Here is a 23,517-nt window from a genome sequence, read left to right on the forward strand (position 1 = left end):
GGCTGACAGAGTTCCTTTGCCTCTGCCTCCTAAGAAGTAGGATTAAAGGCCTGTACCACCATTGCCCTCTGGCTGTTTTGTTTTTGTTTTTGTTTTTAAAGAATTATTTATTTATTTTATGTATACTAGTACACTGTCGCTGTCTTCAGACACACCAGAAGAGGGCATCAGATCCCATTACAGATGGTTGTGAGCCACCATGTGGTTGCTGGGATTTGAACCCAGGACCTGTGGAAGAGCAGTCAGTGCTCTTTTTTTTTTTTTTTTTTCTTTTCCGGGCTGGGGATCGAACCCAGGGCCTTGTGCTTCCTAGGCAAGTGCTCTACCACTGAGCTAAATCCCCAACCCCAGTGCTCTTTACCACTGAGCCATCTCTCCAATCTGTTTTTTGTTTTGTTGTTTTGTTGTTTAGTCTGGTGTTGGGGTTGGTGACTAAGGGCCAGCAGGACTGATCTTTGCGTAATCTTGTGGTCCTGAGAGGAACCCTGTGAATGGCCTCAACACAGTATCATTTGTTGCCTAGCAGCAGAACTTCCAGAAACCGTTGGAAGCATGTGCTTTGGTCTCTCCTGGCTCACACAAGCTCACACAAGCCCGGGAGAGCTGACCCTTGAATCTTCTCTGCAGGGTGATGCCCATGGCCTGGATTCTCAGCAGCAGCCTTCAGTTGGACTCGTGAGTCTGACTGAGGTCGATGAACCCTTGGTTGGGATGTTGATGGTTTGGGGATTTAGGGGTGGTCCAAGTGTAACTGGGATGCTGCAGAAGAGGGGGGCCATGAAGAGCACCAAGGAGAAGGAACGCCACAAGGGCTGCGTTTTGACATGGAGTCCTTCTCAATTGAGCAAATGCTCTGTCCTCAGAGACTCGTCGCTGGCATTGGACCCTTCACCGGGACTTTGGTGTGGGAAGCCTTCAAGTCCTGACTCACACTTTAGGAAACAAGGAACTAGGACTGAAAAGAGCATTGACTTTCTAGTTCTCTCTAGTTCTCTCTCTCTCTCTCTCTCTCTCTCTCTCTCTCTCTCTCTCTGTGTGTGTGTGTGTGTGTGTGTGTGTGTGTGTGTGTGTGTGTGTGTGTGTGTGTGTGTACAATCAAGCGTACATGCTGGTATAAGTAGAGGCCAGAAGCCAACTTTAGGAGAGTTTTTCTCAATTGCTTCCCACTTTTTATTTTCTTTTGAGACACGGATTCTCTGTGTAGCCTCGGCTGTGCTAGAACTCACTCTGTAGAACAGGCTGGCCTCAAACTCAGAGATCACCTGTCTTTGTCTCCCTGGTGGCCAGATTAGAGGCAGGTGCAATCCCTCTTCCCCACCTTATCTTTTGAGGCAGTGTCTCTCCCTGGACCCTGTACTCCCTTCTTGGCTACATCGGTGAGGCCTGGGGTCCACCTGTCTCAGCCTCCCTTGTGCTTGGCTTGCAGTTGCAGGAGACCTTGTTTGTTTTTATTTTTAGGTGGGTCTAGGGACACGAGCTCCAGTCCTTGTGCTTGCTGACGGAACCATCTCTCTAGCCCCTGAGTTTCTATTGTTTTTCTTCAGAAAGCACCAAGAAAATAGGCTGCAAAGGTTTCTCTCAGTTCTTCTGGTCTTGAATATCTTTGAGTCCCTGAGCACCGGCAAGCAACATCATCACCAGGGGACACGTCAGAAATGCACACTCGTCTCAGAGCAGAATCAGAGGCTCTGGGGGCTCAACTAGCATCTATTCTAACCCCTGTATGGTGCTAAAACTTGACAACCATCAGCCCAAGGGGAAATGAATTAATGGGATGGGGGAAATTGGGAGTGTGTCTTAGTATTAGTGAAAATTGCTATTCTTAGCTGGTGGTGGCATGGTATGGTATGGTAGCATATACCTCTAGTCCCAATAATTCAGAGGGTGAGCAGGAGAATTGCTGGGAGTTTGACATCAGTCTGGACTACTTTTAGTAAGTTCAAGGTCACCCTGTGGTGAGCATAACCTCTTTTTCTTTTTAAAAAGAAGCTGCTTTGGCCTTTTGTCTTGTCTTTGCATCCAAGATTTTGCATTTGAAAATGAGAAATTCTATAATTTCCCCCCTTCCCCAAGAGCCAGCAGATAATATTACAGTTTTCCATTTGTCTGTCATCTCTTGCGAGAGCTAGAATCCCTCTTTGATGAATGGAGCTCTTGCCAGCCCGTGGACTCTTAGCCCTGAGGGTCACAAGACAAGGCACTTTCTCCACCATGTGAAACTGCCCCGACAGCTGATTTGAGGGATGTGCATGCCTGGTCACCTGACTGGGAGGAAATCTTCCAGGGTCAATAGTCTCACCTGACCCAGTTGGGGAGTCTGGCAGCTCGGGGAATCACTGGGTAGGTCAGTCTGCATAGAGGAGTCAAGGGACAGAACCCGGAAAGCAGACACACATCCTCCTTAACCTTGGTGGAACAATAGCAAGTCAGGGTGTGAAGAAATGGCGGTAGGTCCTTCCACAAAGAGGCGAGCATGAAGGGTTGGTTATGGCCTGGCCCCTGAAGCACAGGTTAAACTGTGATCTACATTATGAGACCCTAGGAGGTGGACCTTTCAAAAGTGATTAGGGATCAGCATAGATGAATGGATCAACCTGTCTGAGGGATTATGGATTAATGAGCCACCTCAAGAGTGGGTTAGCTCTGAAGGCCAGTGTAGCTGGAACACTTGGTTCTCTCCATCTCTAACACCCAGCGCTATCCCAGGATTCTGCCAGCAAGCAGAGCTCTGAGCCAAATCATCTGTTTATGTTACACAATGTCGGTGTTTCATTAGAACAACTCAAGATGGACGAGAGTGACATTTTATTATTTGTTTTTCTGTCTTCTAAAAGTTAAACTGGGAGTCAGTGTAGTGTTTGCACATCTTTAATCCCAGCACTGGGGAGGCAGGGGTAGGTGGATCTCATGAGTCTGAGGCCAGGCTGGTCTACAGAGTGAGTTCCAGGACAGTCAGAGCTTCATATTAAGACCCTGTCTCAGAAAAAAAAAAAGAAAGAAACTCGAGTGTGAGTTCTTGAAGGTCCACCAATTCACTTAATGTTATGCTTCCGAGATGTCATATTGTTAAGTGCATGTGTGTGTGTTAGTGTGTCTGTGTAAGAGAGAGAGAGAATGTGTGGATGCTGGGGGACAACTTGTGGCATTCTGTTCTCTTCTAAGGCTCCCAGGTGTGGCGTCAAGAGCTTTTACCCACTGAACGCTCTCGCTAGCCCCTCCTATGTTTTCATTTTAAATCATATCCACTGAGGACATAACACATTTCTATTTATTCCCAATAAATATTTGGGTCCTACCCCATTTCCTTCCTTCCTCTTTCCCCATTTCCTAGCCTCCATCCTTCCCTTCAGTGGTGGAGACAGAAGGCAGGGCCTTGGCCTTCACAGGTACGGTGCAGGGGAGCACTTCACAGGTCCACCAAGCCCCACACCTTGGCCTCACACTAGCTTTGAGCTATTGCTAAGCTCGAGAGAGGGGAATGCTTGTAAAAGAAGACCAAGAAAGGACATTACTAGCAGAATCTATTAAGAAAGTGGGAGATTGGGGCTGGAGAGATGGCTCAGCAGTTAAGAGCACTGACTGCTCTTCCAGAGATCCTGAGTTCAATTCCCAGCAACCACATGGTGGCTCACAGCCATTTGTAATGGGATCCCATGCCCTCTTCTGATGTGTCTGAAGACAGCTACACTGTGCTTATATTCATTAAATAAATACATATTTAAAAAAAAAAGAAAGTTATTTATAGAAACACTGACGTGTCCTGTGAGCTGCAAGCTGATCAGTGGGGCAGAGTACCGTGGAAGGACCCGTGCTGGCATTTACATCAGTGATATCACGGAGCTCAGTGAAGAAAGAGAGTCGTAGATGGACTGAGAGAACATCATTGTCCATGTGAAAGGTACAAGAGTAGAATGTCAAGCCGGGCCATGGTGGCGCATGCCTCCAGTCCCACCATTCAGGCACAGGCTGCCATCCACCATGTCTTGACTCACATTTCTTTTTTAAAAAAAAGAAGATTAATTTGAGTCAAAGTCTCACGTGTCCGAGCTGGTGCCAAACTCTCTGTGTAGCCCAGGATCACCTTGACGTTCTGATCTTCCCACCCTCACCTCTGGGGGTGCTTGAGATCAAACCCGGGCTTTGTAAATGCTAGGCAAGCACTGTACCGAGACATATTACCAGCCCCTTGGCTCAAATCTTTTCTCATATGTTTGTGTGTGTGTTCGTGGGTATGTGGAAATCCAATGCTGGCTTCAGGGATCTCCCCATATCCCTCCTGACCTTCCTTGTTTGTTAGGATGCTCGCTTACTTGAAACTGTTATCCAGCTTGCTCTGGGGGAATCCCTGAACTTCGCTTTGTCCTCCCTTTTTGAGTGCTGGAATTACAGGTGAGCTGTCATACCCACTTGGCATTTATGTGGGTTCTGGGGATCCGAATTTCTGGCTTTATACTTATGCAGTAAGCCTTTTAACTACTAAGCCATCTCCTCAGCCCTCAAATATCTTTTCATTACAAAACATTTATATTAATTTGTGTACATGAATGGGCATGGCATGAATGTGGAGGTTAGAGGTCAGGTTTCTCTTTCCACCACGTGAGTTCAAGGGGTGAATGAACCTTGGCTGCAAGCATCTTTACCTACTAAGCTATTTCTCTTAGCCTGCCTTCAGACTTCTCAGTGAAACAAACCGCTTGATGGTGTTGGTGAGAACCATGATAAAGAATGTTTGTGTAAGCTTGAGTTTTGTTATAATGTAAATTCTACGGAATCCACTCTGAAGCAGGCGCTTGTTGGCAGTACAAAGAGGGAGGCTTAGGATTCTGTGTTCAGCCTTGGCTGTGGGTCCAGTACCGGCTGCTGCTCAGCTCTCCCCTGGGCTCCTTTCCTGCCCTCTGTTTCCCAGCATGAGTGCTCAAACACAGCCCTATTCTACCTCTGTTTCCACCTCACCGTTGATGGGTCCCGTGATTTTCTATCCAATAGGAGAAAGCGAGCGGAGTTTTGCTTTCCCTGACAGCCAAACATCTTGGGGCTTGCTCCAGGCTCCGCCTCCCACACGTCGCGCTGCCAGTGTGGACTCCTAGGCTCTTCTCCAGATGCTGTTTTTCCCTCCCAGTAGTCGACCTCATTGTTTCTAGGGCCGAAGCCATCCTATAAGACAACACTTGCCGATTTGGGATTTGATGACAGTTTTGCATTTATGGCACTAGAGGAGTCAACTTGTCCCATTGTCCTTTGTCAGGAAAATGATATTAACGGCATTTCCTTCCTGCTGAGCCTGAACCATGGCTAGAAACACAAGAGTGCCTGGCCTGTCACATGGATACAGCCCGGAAAGCCACTGCTTTAGAAGCCTTGCTGTTGCTTGTGGGAAGTGCCAGCACCCAGCTCTGCTCCCTGCTCTCGCCGAACAACATGCCATTTGGCTCAATCAAGCCTCTGTCATGGGTTGCCACACAAACATTGTCTGTCTCTCGCTGTCATTTCCTGGCAGTGAACAATCACTCCTCGTTGCCTCAGGATCCATCCCATCTTGTCCCTCTCCTGGCAGCTGAACCAGTCCTTAAAAAGCAGATGTACAGCTGGAGTCATTCTTTTGGGAACACGGGCAGGAACAAAGCCAGTGTGGCTTCTCTGAAAGAGTGCCAAGTGTGGTCCTACGAGCACAGAGCACAGCTGCATGGTTCTGACAATTGAGGAACTGCTTCCACCCCCACTCCCATTAATTTGTCACAACCGTACAAGTGCCTTCCTGTCATTTCTTCATCTGAAACCATGAGATGGGGGAAGGTAGCAGGGGTGGCTCTCTTTTTACACAATCACTCACAAGCCTCACCCCACGGCACTGGCCACTGGGTATGACAACATAACTCTAGCAGCCAAGCTAACCAGTTGTTTCTAGATCTTTCCTCAGCTAATATGTATTACGTTCTTGGCCACGCCTTTCACCCCTGATGTCGCGCCCTCTCATTATTTAAATGAATGTATAGGCACCGATTCAAATTGGTTTCTGTATCCTCAGCATAGAATGTCCTAAGTTAGTGGAAAATATGTTTCTTTAGATGTACGACAGGAGTAATTAAGTTAGTAGTCCATCAAACAGGCAACTAATATTTGCATAACATCTATTTTGTGTATTTCGTAGTGTAAGGAGCTCACTGTGGAGGTTTAACAGATTATAGATTGCTCAGGAGGTTCCTGTCCTTGAAAAGTTAATAATGGTTATTTCCTACTTTAAACGACAAATGCTCATTACTTGGGACTTCCTCATAATAGGGATCTAAATACAACCGAGGGATTAAAAAGTGAACTCATTCAGACATTAGGTTTGGAGAGTAGTAGATAGTTGTAATAAATGATGTGGACTTTTCCTGTTAGAAGGGAATCCTTCTGGAGCCTTCCAGATTACAAAGAATTATTCTGACAAGGAAATGTTTCCTAACCCTACACTGACCGTGATCTGGTTGCTTGCAGAGGAAGACTCTGCCAGGCTCTTGAAATGGTCACTTCTGATTCCCAAAAGAGGGAAACAGTAAATTGGCAGTCAGGACCACATGCTAAGGGAAGGAATAGGAAAAGATCGAAGGTCACATGCTTCCCAGTCTGTCCCGCTTACATATTGATGAGAGACATCCACAGGCCTCTGGGTCACTACAATGTTCATTTATAAAATGCTGCTTCTATGCACAACATACTTTGTGTAATTTTTCTTCATCTCCTGGAATCTTCACGAAGGCCCTCTCTCCTGCCTGTGTGCACTAACAACAGATCTATAACTTTACAGGACTGGAAATCCTATTTTTGTTCATTTTCACAGCTAAAGGATTTCAAGATTTTGTGCTTTCTCCTCAGCGATTAGTTCCATCGGCCTGCAACTTAACAGCCGAGAACATGGCTCTGTGGGCCAGGGCATCTGTGTTCAGGAGACTCGAGTTATCCTCCCGATAATCCTCCCGGCTTCACACTAGCAGCTTTTAAATTGTTCAGTATTTCAGAAACACCATCATCTCAGCATATTAAATATTAAGGGCCTCCCTCAGCACCCGAACCTTAAAGTTATTCTCTGTAAAAATCTGCGCGAGTGTTCCCATGGCACAGAAAGAACGTTGCATCGGGGTTTTCTGGAAGCAGCGTGACTATAAAAGTCACTCCCGCCCCTGCCGTTCACAAGGGCCCATTTGCTGTGAAATATTTTGAAAACACAGCTGAAGCGGGGACAGCGCAGAGCGCAAACAAGCAAACATAGGGACGAGCCGAACGTGATGGAAGGACGAAGGGGATTGTAAACCTAGAGGGAACTAAGCAGGCCAAGGGAATGCGGTTCCGGGACCACTGGGGGCCATTCCTCGGGATTGGGAGGCCTCGCGGGTGGAGGAAGCAGTCGCCGAGCCCGCTTTCTCCCCGCAGCACCGGGAAGCAGTGTCTGCCAGCGCCACAGTCCTCCCAGTCCCAAAAATAGCTACACAAACCCGACTGGAGCACTGGCCTGCGGCGCAGGGCGGAGCTAAAGGTAGCTTTATCATCCCCAGCCAAAGCGCTCCAGCCGCGCCCAGAGCTCGCCCTTTATAGCCAGTCCCTCGAGCCCCGCCCTAGCAACCGCCCCTAGCAACGCCTAGCTCGAGCGCTCTGCGGTCTTATCGGCCCGGGGCAGGCCTTTCCTGTCCCCTCCCCCACGCCAGCTCGCGTGACGCCAGGTCACGTGATTGCCTTCCGGAAAGGCGGGGGTGAGTGGAAACACCGGAGGCGGGGCACCGGAAGATGAGGCCTTCAGTCATCAGGATGCGACCGGAAGGTTGTGTCGCCTAGTGCGGGTCGCAGTCTAGAGGTTCCGTCACCAAACGAAATGGCGGAGGCTGCTGTGCTGGCGTGGGTTCGCGGCCCCGGTACCGCGTGGAAGGCGCTACCGTGTGCCTCGGCTGGGTGCTCAGTGCGCGATGTAATCTACCCACACTGCCAAGAACAGGTGAGGATCGCGGTTCCCGGAAGTGGGGGAGGAAAGATCACCAGGCCAAGCTGGGTTCATCGTGGGTGCTTCTGTTCTCTGAACATTTCGGTGTTTGAGACTGAGATTTCTCCAGTTTCAGGACTCATCTGGGGACCTTCCTCTGCTATTCTATGGTTGTAGTTGTTTTGTCTCCATGTTGTAAGAGAAAACAACATTCAGTTACGGCACTTAGTCCAACCTTGATTAGAAACTCGTTCCGTTTCTTTTATCCCCAAAAGTGATGCCTTTAAGGGTCTCTTCTCTTCTTACATTCACATTTTGGTTAGGACTATGCCTTCTTACCGACCCATCAGGAAACCCACCCAGGCCAAAGGACGGTTAGCGAAGGACATGAATTCATCCTGTCAGGGCCAGTCATTCACAGATGTTCTGTTAACACCGTAGGTCCTTGGGCCTCTTCTTTAGAATCTGCCTGTTCTTCTGTTCCATGTGTATTCATGAAACCCTGGTCAAGTGCTTCTAAAGTTCTAAGCTTTAATTCCCAAATAAGCAAGCTTTGACCGACTAATCGCAAGCCTCTTCAATCATCTAAGGAATTTACTGGTTTCCCTGAATCTAATTTTAATCTGGGCATTTGGTCTAGAATGGTTTTTCTTTATGACTACACCTTTCCCGAGTTATAAGTCTGTTTTTTCTGTTATGTTTCAACTTAACAGATGTTAAAATACCAAATCTGGTACTAAAGAGACTTGGACCATGGAGAAGCAATGGGTGCTTGCAAATATGGGATTTTTCTTTTTTTTTTTTTTTAAGATTTATTTATTTATTTATTTTATGTAAGTACACTGTATACTGTCATTGTCTTCAGACACACCAGAAGAGGGCGTTAGATTCCATTACAGATGGTTGTGAGCCACCATGTGGTTGCCAGGAATTGAACTCAGGACCTCTGGAAGAGCAGAGCCACTGAGCTGTCTCTCCAGCTCCAATATGTGATTTTCTAATTTGTTTTTGTTTTTGGGTTCGGGTCCCCACTCCGAAAAAAAGAACCAAAAAAAAAAAAAAAAAAGCAAGAAAGTTTTGCCCTGTCACGTGGATGGTCTCGGCACACGGGAGGGCTGAGATTATTGGTGTATACCACCATATCTAGCCTTCGTTTTCTTCTCATACTGCAGCCTAGTGAGAAAAACAGAACCTTTTTTTTAACCATTTGATATTTTCCATAACAGTTGACTTTCAATGGATTCGAAGAATAATTTTCACGATTTGTTTTTAAACTTAAAATTGATCCATAAACAATAGAATTTTTTTTTTTTTTTTTTTGGTTCTTTTTTTTTTTTCGAGCTGGGGACCGAACCCAGGGCCTTGCGCTTGCAGCGCTCTACCGCTGAACTAAATCCCCAACCCCTAAACAATAGAATCTTAACAATAAGAAGTGTTAGGACCCAGAAAAATGGCAGGTATGATAGAGTGTGTGTAACCGCAGCCCTTGAGAGGTTAAGTTCTCAGCCAAGTCTTTGTAGTGGCTTTGAGACAGCCTGGACTACATGAAACCTTGTTTCAAAACAAAAGAACCTTGTATCACTTAGTCCTCAGATTTAACAGGGGTGATGATGTGCATGGGCTGTAGGAGGCCAGACATCCAGAAAAAATTGATTTGTTTGGATGGCAGATAAGTGGAGCAGTTATCAGAAGGAACGTCTGAGTCTGTTTTTTTTTTTTCTTTTCTTTTTTTTTTTTTTTTTTTTTTCGAGTTGGGGACCAACCCAGGGCCTTGCACTTGCTAGGCAAGCGCCTACCACTGAGCTAAATCCCCAACCCCTGAGTCTGTTTCTTAATTATAGTAAATGTGAATACAAGCAGCTTACAAAGGGTAATTTGATGAAATAGGGAAAATCAAAATAGGTCAAGTTCACACTGCGCTTTTTTTTTTTTTAAGAATTATTTATTAATTGATTTATTTTATGTATGCGAGTACACTGTAGCTGTCTTCATGACACCAGAAGAAGGCATCGGATCTCATTGCAGATGGTTGTGAGCCACCATCACACTGCACTTTTTAAGGCAAACTGGTTCTGATCCATTTCTCAGGGAGAGAATAAAAGCTTTGCCCTGCTGTTCATTAGCCTTAACAGACACCAGTAAAGGCAACTACGAGTTAATGGGAACCTCCCAGGGACCTACTGCAATAGCAAAACGCTGCAAAGACTTCCAAAAGCTACTTTTACTTGCTGGAAAAAAGTTGGTTTCAAAAACCAGAGACGAGAAGAACTCTGCTGTGGAGGTGTCAGCGAGAGGGGGGCATTCTGTTCTGCTGCTCCTTCTTTGCTATGAAGGCCTAGGTGTGAGAATAACATGATTAGGTTTTTAAGATTTATTTATTATGAGTACACTGTAGATGTTTACAGACACACCAGAAGAGGGCATCAGATCCCATTACAGATGGGTGTGAGCCACCATGTGGTGGCTGGGATTTGAACTCAGGACCTCTGGAAGAGCAGTCAGTGTTCTTGACCACTGAGCCATCTCTCCAGCCCCTGGTTAAAGGTTTCTGAATACAATATTTAGTATCTAAAATTTGTAGTTCCAAGGAAGAGGATCCTGGGTATGTTCAACAGTCAGGCCTGACATTGGTCCTCACCGACCTGTAGTCCTCTCAGAACAGTGCTTTATGTAAACTTCCCCTAACTTCCATCTATAGTGATTCTTGCTTTTTGTTAGGGACTGGGGAAATTTTCCATGGTTTCTCTGTAGCTCCTCACTGCAGTGGGTCAGTACATTTGACCTTTGTGGACTGCAGGTTTGTCTCTGGTGCTTAGGCTCGTCATATAAACAATGCGAGGTGAACCTTTACAACTTAAGGTAGACTGTTTCATGGACAAAAACAGCCCTTCATCCCAATTGTTTTGTGTAAATGGCCTCAGCCTCTCCCTTCCCCTGCCTCATTTGCAGTGGTGTCTCCTGTACCTTCTCATCACTGAGAAGGAAAGCGACTGAGCTCCTCATTAGCGTTTCCACCTTGCAGCCCTGTGTGCAGCCTGCCCTTCTCTTGCTGTGGGTGAACTGTCATTATTCCACAATTAATGTGTAGTTACCTTCTTTGTACAGTTAGGTTCTCTTGATGGTGGAGCCGAGAGATTCAGTTGGAGGATTGTCTACCAAACTGACCTGTGGGATGGTCTGGGAGTCATTTTCTTAATTGCTATTTGATGTTGGAAGGCCAAGGCTACTGGGGGCTGCGCCACGTGAGGCAGGTGGGCCTGGGATGCATAGGAAAGCAAGATGGGCAAGCCCGAGCTGAGCGCTAGTCTGAAAGCTGTGTTTCTTCATGGTTTCTGCTTCAGCTCCTGCCCTGACTTCCTCTCATTGATGAACTAGGACCTGGGAGTGCAAACTGAAACAAATCCTTTCCTCCCTTAGTTGCTTTTGGTCATGGTATCCATCATAACAGAAGAGCCATTGGTTTTGAGTTTCCATTACATGCTGAGTTGGTTGACATAGTCGGCCATGACTGGCCCCTACATCACCATCAACCTCCTCCTCTCTGGCCTCCTTTCCAGGCTCCCTGCTGCCTCCCACCTCATCTCCTTACGCTCTAACTTTGGAGTTTCTAGAGTTGTTTGTCTTCTGATCTTCTTTCTTATGACTTTCCTCTCACGTGATTTTATGCAGCCACGTGACTTTAAGTGACATTGATATATTGGCAACTTTGTGTATATTCTGTTTTTCAACTTTGATCCCCGGAGCTGGGGACCCAAACCCAGGGCTTGTGCTTCCCTACACTGAGGTAAATCCCCAACCCTGTTCTGTTTTTTTGAGACACTCCCTTCTATGTAGTGTTGTAGACCAGGCTATCCTAGACCTCACAGAGACCTGTCTGCCTCTGCTTTCCATGTTCTGGAATTAAAGGCAGGGTCACCTTTCCAGGCCAGTAGTTTGTTTTTTGTTTTTTTGGTTTTTTTTAAGAGTGAAATCTAAAATCCTCACTGGGTGTGGTGGTGCACATCCTGGTGTCTTTCAAGTGTGCATAGACAATCTAGGCTACATACTGAGATAAGAACTCTATAAAAACAAAACAAAAACACCTAAAATGTACTCCTGCCTCTCCTTTCTCCTCTCTCCCTACCTATACATGTGAGGGTGATTTGGCAGTTTTAAGTGTTGGATCAGTTTTGTTATTAAATTGACCCCCAGTTTATAAAGGTCAGGAGACATGAGTGAGACTTCTGCCTTACTAGGTCTGAGCCCTGTGTGTGCATGACTCACGTGACCTGTAGGAGAGAAGGAGGTGCGTAGGTCACAGTGGAAGCTGAATCCTATACAGGGATGATGGGTTTAATCTTTGTTTTCAGCTCAACACATAGTGATCTAATCTATTATCTACTGTAAAATGATTAATAAAAGAAAGTATTAGGCCTTGTCTAATGTCATAAGACTTGCTCTTGTCTCTAGGAAATTCCTGTGGAATGCTTCTTTGTGAAGTGCAATGGAGTCCTCGTTGCTGCTGGTGACAAGGTGTGCCATGGAGCTGTGTACAGTTTGGAGCCCAGGCTTCGAGGGGGCAAAGGAGGTAGGACGTGAGGCTGATAGCTCCGGGTAGCAGTGTCTGTGCTTTTTAAGCAGTGTGTGAAATGAACACACTTGTTGGTCTCTGGCGCACCAGCCTTGAGTCATCTTGTGAAACCATTTATACTAAGTTTTGGGTAATAAGTTACAAATCTCAGCTTCTCCAGGCAGGCTGTTCTTTGAGAAGCCGGGCTCCAAGACTTTAGGGAGGTTAAATGATAAAGGTAGCCATTGTTCCCTCCAGATTGTTGAAGGGCATGCTTTCAACAGTCAGTGCCTGCTTTGATCAAGATTTGTCTCCTGGTGTGTGTCTAAGCGTGACCCAAAGTCATCTGAGGAAACTGTTTTTCTCAGGTCAGGCAGACTAAGGTCCTGGGTGTTCTGGTAAGGTTAAGAAGAGAGCAAACAGGGTTGGAGAGATGTCTCAGTGGTTAGGAACACTGGCTGTTCCTCTAGAGAACCAGGGTTCAGTTCCCAGCAGCCACATGGCAGCTCACAACTGTCTGAACTCTTGGTTCCTGGGGATCCGTGGCACCAGGCACGCATGTGCTACACATATCTGGGCGTGCAGGCAGAATACCCTTTCACATAAAACAAATAAGTTTGTTTGTTTTTTGTTTTGTTTTGTTTTGTTTTTCTTTTTCTTTTTCTTTTTTTCGGAGCTGGGGACCGAACCCAGGGCCTTGTGCTTGCTAGGCAAGCGCTCTACCACTGAGCTAATCCCCAACCCTCTTTGTTTTTCATTAACCTGGCTTGCATCCTTAGCCCTCTAAATCCATGTATTTTGGTTTTAGGTTTCGGGTCTATGCTTCGAGCACTTGGTGCCCAGATTGAGAAGACAACCAATCGAGAAGCCTGCCGGGATCTCAGTGGGAGGAGATTACGAGATGTCAATCATGAGAAAGCGTAAGCTATCCCTTGTTAGTTAAATCTCTGTCTTAGTTGGGGTTTTATTGCTGTGAAGAGATACCATGATCAAAGCAACTCTTCTTTTTTTTTTTTTTTTTTTTTTTTATATCCAAAAAATTTTTTTTAGCAAAAAGTTTCATATGAAAATGTACATGACCTAGTTCTACATCACAATCAAGCACGCTTTGGGGAGGGATGTGGACACACTGCTGAACACTGGTTAGACTCTTTCCAAGGCTTCTAACATGATGATGCTGTTTCCTTGGATGACCACCATCCCGATGTTGTTCTGTTGCCCACTAGTCGCCATCTCCACACACTCATCAATCACGAGGTTCATAAAGGGGTCAAAGCCCCGCAGTATTCCTTGTACATGCCTGCCGCCATTTAACTTCAATGATAACTTCTTGTCCATAAACTTTTTCAGTTCGGGAGGGTGGGCTTTGCTCATGGCGACTCTTCAGTGAGCTCAGCACAACAGCGAAGGAGTGAGCGCCAAAGCAACTCTTCTAGAGGCAAACATTTAATTGGGGCTAGCATATAGTTTCAGAGGTGCAGTCCATTATCATGGCAGGAAGCATGGCAGCCTGTAGGCAGACATGGTGCTGGAGGAGGGGCTGAGAGGTCTACGTCTTGATCTAAAGGCAGCCAGGAGGAGACTGTCCTCTGGAGGAGACTGATTTTACACTGGGTGGAGCTTGAGCATAGGAAACCTCAGAGCCCACCTACACAGTGACATGCTTCCTCCAACAAGGCCACACCTCCTAACAGTGCTACTCCCTATGGCCACACATGAATCTACAGGGCCAAAACTATCCAAACCACCATAGTCTCTTACAGTATTGTGACATTAAACATGACACACCTTTCTGGAGAAATATCATAATATGATTACTAATTGTCTAGGGAACATGTTTTTATGTGGTCAAAATGCTTGGGGGTGAGTTCTGGAAAATACTTTGTTAATAGAATTCCTGGTCAAGCACCACAGGGAGCATTGGTGAGTGCAGACAGTGTACTCGATCACCTGATGCAGTGAAGAGATTGGCGGACTGTGCATGATTGTGGCTTGTAAGACATGGCATACAGTTTCCTGGTAAACTTGTTTGGTTTGTTTGTCTATTGTGGTTTTGTTTTTTTGAGATAGGGTCTCTCCCTGTATCTCTGGCTGTCCTTTAGTTCACTGTGTAGACCAGGCTGGCCTTGAACTCACCTAGATCTGTCTGCCCCTGCCTCCCAGTGTTCGACACCATGTCTAAACTTGACTCAAGGCAGAATCATAGTGAAACAGTACTAGAACAACAGTGCAGTTTGGTGGTAGAGCACTTGCTTAAGGTCCTGGGTTTGATCCCTGTGATCGCCCTCCCCGCCAGTAAATAGCTAGATAAATCAGTGGCAGGTATTAGCACGCATTATGTCCTGTGCCTGATTGGTCTGTACTTTTTTTTTTTCTTTTTCTTTTTTTTTTTGGAGCTGGGGACCAAACCCAGGGCCTTGCACTTGCTAGGCAAGTGCTCTAGCACTGAGCTAAATCCTCAACCCCTGGTCTGTACTTTTAAACTATTTGTTGTTTAAACTACAGTGTTATTAAGTAACAAGAGTTTTTCAAGTCCATCACAGTATGGGACCACCTTCATAAGTGTGGTCTACCATTGATCTAAGTGCTGTGTGACATGTGATGTATAAGCCTGTGTGTGAGTTACATCCCCTCCCTCCCCCAGGATGGCCGAGTGGGTAAAACAGCAAGCTGAGCGAGAGGCTGAAAAGGAACAAAGGCGCCTGGAGAGGCTGCAGCGAAAGCTTGCAGAGCCTGCACACTGCTTCGCCAGCCCTGACTACCAGAGGCAGTGCCATGAAATGGCTGAGCGTCTGGAAGATTCAGTCCTCAAAGGTAAGAGCGAGGATTCCTCCGCATGCCGTGCAGGCTCCTGGAGCCAAGATCCACTGCTCAAAAGCATCTTGAGCGTTTTGGAGGAGGATAAGGAAAGCCTCAGAACCCAGCACAGCCTGTTGTCACATGCTGACCGTCCACCACACCCAGCCCAGCACACATGCAATATCTGAATGGCTCTCCAGAAATTCCTTAGGCTCCCAGCCTCTCTTCTTGGTCCTGAGTCTAGCCCCTAAAGTCTAAGCCATCTCTCCAGCCCATCTTTTTTTTTTCCTTGTGCAGTGCAGGGCTAGGGGAAGTCTTCAGGAATTGTGTACACATCAGCACACCCTTTAAAGCGTCAGTGTAGCGTCCCAGGCCTGTCATGAGTCCAGTTCATCTAAAGGGACTTTTCATCAAGACGACTAGGACAGGAAAGAAATGGATGTAAACAACTCCAGCTAGGAACCGGCAGCCTCAAGTCACAAATCGCATGTTGTGTTTTGAAAATACTGTTCTAAGCTGGGTGTGGTGGTAACCATTAATCCCAGCACTTGGGAGGCAGAGGCAGGTGGATCTCTGTGAGTTCAAGGCCACCCTGGTCTACAAATTGAGTTCCAGGGCTATACATAAAAACCCTGCATTGAAAAAATAAAAGAAAACACCCCCTCCCCCCCAAATCTAGACAGTATCCTAGCTACGAGTGATGGTGCGTATGACTGTGCCACTAGAGCGGTGAACACAGGAAGATCAGGGATCAGGGTCATCTCCAGCTACACAGTGCTGAGGCTTGGACTGAATGAGGCCTGGTCGCAGGCAGGTGTGGTTCCACAGTGGGTTTTTTCCTATTTGAGATTAATCTCATAACCATATAAAAATTTGGTATGACAATTTACATTCATCAGGTGAGGAACAGCCTTAACTAAGTCTGTGTGAAAACAACATAAAGAAACTTGTTGCTTTGTATGCTTTTGCTTTTTCTTTTTTTAAAGAAATTTATGGGTCAGTGGTTAAGTTCAAATCCCAGCAACCACATGGTGACTCACTACTATCTGTGATGAGAACTGATGCCTTCTTCTGGTGTGTCTGAAGACAGCGACAGTGTACTCATATATAATTAATAGATAAATAAAAAATAAACAAATCTTTTTTTAAGAAGTTTAACTACGGAGCTTCAGACATAGATTGTACCCTGACAGACACTGGCTAACTTTTCTTAGGTATGCAGGCTGCCTCCAGCAAGGTGGTGTCAGCAGAGGTCACGGAGACTCGAAAACGGCCTAACAGGTCAAAGACGGACCAGGGAGCTGGTGCAAAGAAAAAGAGGTGCTTTTGGTAAGTTCTTCCTGTTTCCTTCACATTGATCTTGGAGGATCTCTGTGACTTTCCATCTTGTTGTTGGTACGAATACCAGTTCTCCTTCCCCTCCTCTCTCCTCTTGATTTTCTTTTTTTAATTTTTAAGATTTATTTATTTTATGTATGTGAGTGCACTGTTGCTGTCCTCAGACACACCAGAAGAGGGCATCAGATCCCATTACAGATGGTTGTGAGCCACCATGTGGTTGCTGGGAATTGAACTCAGGACCTCTGGAAGAGCAGTCAGTGCTCTTAACCACTGAGCCATCTCCCCAGCCCCTGATTTTCTTGTCTCTTTCCTTCCTTCCTTCCTTCCTTCCTTTCTTCCTTCCTTCCATCCTTCCTTCTTTCCTTCCTTCCTTCCTTCCTTCCTTCCTTCCTTCCTTCCTTCCATCCTTCCTTCCTTCCATCCATCCTTCCTTCCTTTCTTCCTTCCTTCCTTCCTTCCTTCCTTCCTTCTTCCCTCTTCCTCCTCCTCCTCTTCCTCTTCCTCTCTCTCTCCCTCCTTCCCTCCCTCCCTCCCTCCCTCTCCTCCCTTCCTATGTATTCATGTGAGACAGGGTACTGTTGCCCAGCTTCAACCTTGGGATTCTCCTGCATCAGCCCTCTCTGCTTGGATCACAGATCACCAACATGGGCTACCACACCCAGGACTTAAACACTTTTTTTAAGTAGGATTGGTGGGAGCTCAAATTTCCAGAGTATTCAGGCTTCAGATTGTGTTGATTGGCACTCTGTACACACTAGTAGTCTTTTCTGCCTCAGAAGCCATTCAACAGAATCTGAACAATAAATTCAGGTGTGTACATGGGTGTGTGTGTGTCTGTGTGTGTGTGTGTTCCTGACATTACACTCGAAACTTTCCCTTTCTATATTAATTTCAACTGTTGACAATTAGACACAGTAAAGCACCACATGAAAATGCTTAAGTCTGAAGGTGGCTGGCGGGAGTAAGGCACTCCTGTCTGTCCTCATTGTGGTTGAATGCAGCCCTCTGAGATGTTCCCTTCTATTTATGCCTCAGAATGTACTTTTCCGAAACTTGCCTACTGCCATCTTAAGCTGGCCTGTGCTCTCACTATTTAGACAGATAAACTCCATCCAGGTAGAGGTGCAGGCTGGAAATGGTGTCATGCCCTCCTGCTGCTTCCCACAGGTTGGGCATGGAAGGACTGGAGGCTGCCGAGGGATCCAGTACTGGCAGTTCAGATGACAGTGAAGATGATGACCATGAAGATGCTCCTGGGACCTCGGGGCTGAGCTGCTGTGCCCGGGAAAATGGCAGTGATGGTGGGGAGGTGGCAGCTGACTCTCCTGGCAGTGTTCAGAGCTCAGGATCTGGTGCACGCTCTGAGTCGCCTAAAGAGCTTCAGAACCCCATGACTGAGCCTGGGCAGGGCATTTTGGAGAACACAGGAACTGAGCCAGGAGAGACATCTACCAGGGAGCACAATGAGAGGAAGACAGTCACAGTCACAGAAACAGAGGAGACCCCAGCAAGGAAGGAAACAGAGAGTCCTGAGCCCACAGAAAAGGGCCAAGAGACAGGAGTGATTGGTGAAGACAGAGCTGCCATGGCTTTGTCTGGAGAAGACAGGAAAAGCATCCCTGCTGCTACCCCAGAGGGAAGCAACTCAGGAGACACGGTATGTTGGGGTTTGGTTTGTTTCACTCTTTTAAAAAACACAAGGCTGGGGTGGGTTGCACATTTTTAGTCCTAGCACTCTGGATGCAGGGGCAGGTCAGTCTCTGAGTTCAAGGCCAGCCTGGTCTGCAGAGTGAGTTTCCAGGGCAATTAGGACTACACTAAGAAACCCTGCCTCAAAAATAACCAAGCAAACAGGCTGGAGAGATGGCTCAGAGGTTAAAAGGACTGACTGCTCTTCCAGAGGTCCCAAGTTCAAATCCCAGCAACCACATGGTGGCTCACAGTCATCTGTACTGGGATCCGATGCCCTCTTTTAGTGTGTCTGAAGACAGCAACAGTGTACTCCTATACATAACTAAATCTTAACAAACAACAGAAATACAGAGAGAGTGAGAGCACAAGAGTGCATGCTCTAAAACTTGATATGTAGACCAGGCTGTCCCCAAAACTCTCTTCTGCCTCTACTTCTCCAGTACTGGGATTCCGGGCATGTGCCACCAACTCATCCCTTACCACTTCTTTTCAAAATTTTGTGTGCATGGATGATCTGCTTGCGTGTATGTCTGTGTGAAAAGTGCGTGCTTGGTGCCCATGGAGGCCAAAAGAGGGCTTTGGGTCCCCTGGAACTGGAGTTACAGCTGCCCGTGAGCTGCCTTTTAGGCACTGGGAATCCAAGCCATGTCCTTGGGAAGAGCAGGCGCTGCTCTCAACCTCAGCCCTCCCTTTCACCACCCCTTTTAGTCTAGTTGGCTTTTGCTGTTGGTTTGTTTTGTTTGACATAGGCTCTCACCTCTGTGTCTGGCCTGGAACTCTGTATAGTCCAGGCTGGGTGATTCAGGGCAATTCTCAGCCTTCTAAATCTATGATTACAAAGTAATCCACTGCAGGGCTTTTTTCGGGGGGTGGGGGTTGGAGGGGTGGTGTCTATCTGTACAGTAAATCAGTAAATGGTTATGATGCACATGTGCCTCCTTCCCAATAGCTGCTTAGTGAGAATCATTTAATCTACAGATGTTGAGAAGCTTGTCCCCTCTAAGCTCTGAAATTACACTGTTTTGCCACTAGGTGGTGTCCTTGGTGCCATGTTCTAAGATATGGCTTCACATATGGCCTGGTTTGGAATTGTTTTGTTTAAGTGTTTTGGGTTTTTGTTTGTTTTATGGTTGAGGAGGAGGTTTTCCATGTAGATAGGAGGGAGAGTATAGCCAGAGGCCTCTGAAAAGGGTCCAGATTGAGCTGGGCCATGGAGGGTTGGGGATGTGGAGGGATGGAGAGGGACGGTAGGAGAGAGGGCAAGTGCACCCATAACGGAGCTGAGGACCCAGAGAACCAAGAGAGGGAGTGGCAAACATAACAGGTTTATATAAAACGAGAAGCTGGTGATAGGAAAGGAAGTCTCATTTTAAGACAGGGTTTCACTGTATAGCCCTGGCTGTGTTGGAACTCACTATGTAGGCCATGCTGGCCTCAAACTTATAGAGATCTTCCCAAGTTCTGAGAGGAAACTCATACACTACCATGTCTGGCGTGTGTGTGTGTGTGTGTGTGTGTGTGTGTGTGTGTCTTGTAGTCTTGTATGTATGTATGTATGTATGTATGTATGTATGTATGTATATGAGTATATGTGACCTGGTTTGTATTTATTTGTGTGTGTGTGCACGTGCGTGTGTGTGTGTGTGTTTGTCTGTGTGCTTGTCTGTGTATATGAGTGTATGTGACCTGGCTTGTATTTATTTGTGTGTGTGTCTGTCTGTCTGTCTTGTGTATATGAAGGTATGTGACCTGGCTTATATTTATGTGTGTCTGTCTGTCTGTCTGTCTGTGTATATGAAGGTATGTGACCTGGCTTATATTTATGTGTGTGTGTGTCTGTCTGTCTGTGTATATGAAGGTATGTGAACTGGCTTATATTTGTGTGTGTGTCTGTCTGTCTGTCTGTCTGTCTGTGTATATGAAGGTATGTGACCTGGCTTATATTTATGTGTGTCTGTCTGTGTGTGAGGGTATGTGACCTGGCTTGTATTTGTGTGTGTGTGTGTGTGTGTGTGTGTGTGTCTGTCTGTCTGTCTGTCTGTCTGTCTTTATGTGTGTCTGTCTGTCTGTCTTTATGTGTGTGTGTCTGTCCGACTGTCTGTGTGTGTCTGTGATTGCCCACATAGCCCATTAGAGGTGTCTGGTCCTTCGGCCTTACAGCTGTTTGTGAACTGAGCTACCCAGTTCTCATGACAGAGCAGGGGGTGTCCTTGAACATTGAGCCTCCTTTCTAGCCCACTGTTTATCTCTAAACACACAATAACAAGACTGGATTGGCACTTTCAAGTTGACATGTGTGTCCCACTACTAAATCAACCTTGAGTTTTCTTTTCTTTTTCTGTCTGTCTGTCTGTCTGTCTGTCTTTCTCTGTCTCTCTCTCTCTCTCTCTCTCTCTCTCTCTCTCTTTCTTTCTTTCTTTCTTTTTTCTTTTGAGACAGGGTTTTTCTGTGTAGCCTTGGCTGTCCTGGAGCTCACTATGTAGATCAGGCTGGCCCTCTGATCCCTGTTGCTGGGATCAAAGATGTGCGTTGCCACCACCCAGCTAGAGTTTTCTTTCTTTTTATTTATTGATTTTTTTCAAGATTTATTTATTTAATGTATATGAGTGCACTCTGACTGTCTGCAGACACACCAGAAGAGGGCATCAGACACCCATTACAGATGGCTGTGAGCCACCATGTGGTTGCTGGGAATTGAACTCAGGACCTCTGGAAGAGCAGCCAGTGCTCTTAACCGCTGAGCCATCTCTCCAGCCCTAGAGTTTTCTTTCTTATGTGAGACAGAATAATTGTCACCAGGATGTAAGGGTCTGGTCTCCTGTAGAAGAGAGAGGCCCATTCCTTTATCATTAGATCTGTTCATTTGTCCTTTTAGTTGGGACCTTTAGCTTACGAGCTGAACCATCTCTCCAGCTCCTGCCTGGCAAGGACTATCCCAAGAGCTCTTGTGAAAGGAGAGGGCAGAGTCTAGCTGTCCTCACATGCGTGCCCACAGGTCACACACAGAACATTGTGTTTCAGGGATCAGGGGAGATGACTCAGAGCACTGGCCTCTCTTCCTGAAGACCTGGGTTTGGTTCTCAGCACACACATGCGCACAGCTGTCTTTAACTCTAGTTCCAAAGGATCTGATATCCCTTCTCGGCCATGAGGGCACCAGGCGCGCGCGCACACACACACACACACACACACACACACACACACACACACACACACACACACACACACACACACAGTTCTCATATACCTGCAGGCAAAATACCCATACACATAAAATAAAATAAAACTTTAAAATGGAAGGAAAATCCTGGCAGGGCAGTAGAAGTGTTTAGTTTTGTCTTAAAGTCTATAAAGGTGTTTTTAGGTAGAACAGCTGTAAAATGTACACTTTTTTTTAATCACCATGTGAGTGGAAGCACACTGGCCTCAGCTGTGTAGCTGGAATTGAAAGCTCTAAGATTGTGGAGCTAACAGTTTAAGAGGAAGGGGTGGATATCTGCCAGTATTAAGCCTTTGGGTGCCTTCTCTTACTTGTGATAAAATTATAAGAGTAGGTTTGGTCTGTATTACTGTTCAGATTCTATAACCAGTGAAATCTGAAAAGAAAAAAGTAACATTAAGAACGTGTTCCAAGGGCTGGAGAGATGGCTCAGAGGTTAAGAGCACTGTCTGCTCTTCCAGAGGTCATGAGTTCAATTCCCAGCAACCACATGGTGGTTCACAGCCATCTGTAATGAGATCTGGTGCCCTCTTCTGGCCTGCACGTGTACATACAGGTGGAATGCTGTATACATAATAAATAAATCTTAAAAAAAAAAGGTATTCCAAGCTGGAATGTGGGGCACACTTCTAATATCCCAGCATTTGGGAGGCAGAGGTGGGAGTATTACTGAGTGTTTGAGGCCAGGGATACATATATAGCAAGACCCAGTTTTAAAAAGCTGAAAATAGATGCCGGATATGGTGGTGCATATCTGTGTCGTAGTTCTTGAGAGGCAGAGACAGGAGGATGAGGAGTTCAAAACCAGCTTCAGCTACATAAGCAAATTCAAAATTAGCTTTGAATACTACGTGAGACCCCATCGTGGGATTGAGGGGAGGAATTGTATGCATGTTGCTGTCATGAATGTGTCTAGATACTGAGATGGCTGTTGCTGTCGTGAATGTGTCTAGATACTGAGATGGCAAGTCAGTAGCTGGGTGATAGTACGGTGAATGGCACTTCCTAAAAGTAGAATGTGGTCAGTACTTAGTCTTCCGAGGAGGAGGAGGAGGAGGGGCTGGCTTTAATGTTTCTTTTCCCACCAGGCTCTTGGTGTGGAAGCTCTGGATCTGTCGGCATTCAGCTCTGCAGCCGAGTTGGAGTTGCTGGGTTTGGAGAGGCTCAAGTGTGAACTGATGGCCCTTGGACTGAAGTGCGGGGGAACCCTGCAGGAGCGCGCAGCCAGACTCTTCTCTGTCAGAGGCCTCTCAAAGGAGCTCATTGACCCAACTTTATTTGCCAAGCCTTCAAAAGGGAAGAAGAAGTGAATTTTCTCAGCACTCTCCTGGTGTTCGACACTTCTTCCAGTGTGATGGACTTGTGGCCAATGTTCCTTTTGATACTAAAAGCCAGTTTTTTATTAATTCAGTTCTGATTAGTCTCTTTTCAATGGTACCTGGGCTTGAGGTTTTCACTGGAGGAGAAAACTTTGTATCTTATTCTTTCTTTCTGGTATTTTTGTAAGAGACTTACTCTATAGGCCAGACTCACCAAGAACTGTGTAGTTCACTTTGGTCTGAAACTGGCAGTGATCCTCCTGTCTCAGGCATGAGCCACTGAGCCTGCTTTGTCAGAGGTTTATACATTTCTTTGGCTTTATATATTGTGTCATTTGGTATGATGTTTCCAAGAATTCATTTGTGTAACCCACAGCAGTCAGGTTTATAGACATGGCTATTCATAACTTCCATTTTAAAAACCTAGTATAGTGTGTGTTACCAGGGGTAGAGCTAGCCAGGCTTCCCACACGGGATTTTTATTTCAGCTGGAGGCCTGTCTATTTTGTTTAGTTTTCAAAGAATCAGATTTTTGGCTTTGTGGGTTTTCTCAGTTGTCGTTGATCTCTTTGGCTTTTGAGTTTATATTTCCTCTCCTACATGCCTTGCATTTATCATCTTTCTTTAGCTCCCTAAGTCTTAGATC

At 46.2% G+C, this 23,517-nt stretch overlaps 2 protein-coding genes across 2 annotated transcripts; one reads left to right on the top strand and one right to left on the bottom strand.

Annotated features, from left to right (window-relative positions):
• The first annotated feature begins 7,787 nt into the window (after positions 1-7,787).
• Sde2 (SDE2 telomere maintenance homolog) lies at positions 7,788-22,962 on the top strand. Its single transcript, XM_032915153.1, has 7 exons — positions 7,788-7,966; positions 12,401-12,518; positions 13,309-13,420; positions 15,145-15,314; positions 16,514-16,628; positions 17,808-18,297; positions 22,641-22,962. The coding sequence occupies exons 1-7, from the start codon at positions 7,847-7,849 to the stop codon at positions 22,860-22,862; spliced, it is 1,347 nt and encodes a 448-aa protein (XP_032771044.1). The 5' UTR covers positions 7,788-7,846; the 3' UTR covers positions 22,863-22,962.
• On the bottom strand, positions 13,548-13,897 carry LOC116911252 (small nuclear ribonucleoprotein G-like). Its single transcript, XM_032915152.1, has one exon. The coding sequence runs from the start codon at positions 13,872-13,874 to the stop codon at positions 13,644-13,646; it is 231 nt and encodes a 76-aa protein (XP_032771043.1). The 5' UTR covers positions 13,875-13,897; the 3' UTR covers positions 13,548-13,643.
• Positions 22,963-23,517: the final 555 nt, after the last annotated feature.

The sequence above is a fragment of the Rattus rattus genome, chromosome 10 (genome assembly GCF_011064425.1).
Source record: "Rattus rattus isolate New Zealand chromosome 10, Rrattus_CSIRO_v1, whole genome shotgun sequence".
Lineage (NCBI taxonomy): Eukaryota > Metazoa > Chordata > Mammalia > Rodentia > Muridae > Rattus > Rattus rattus.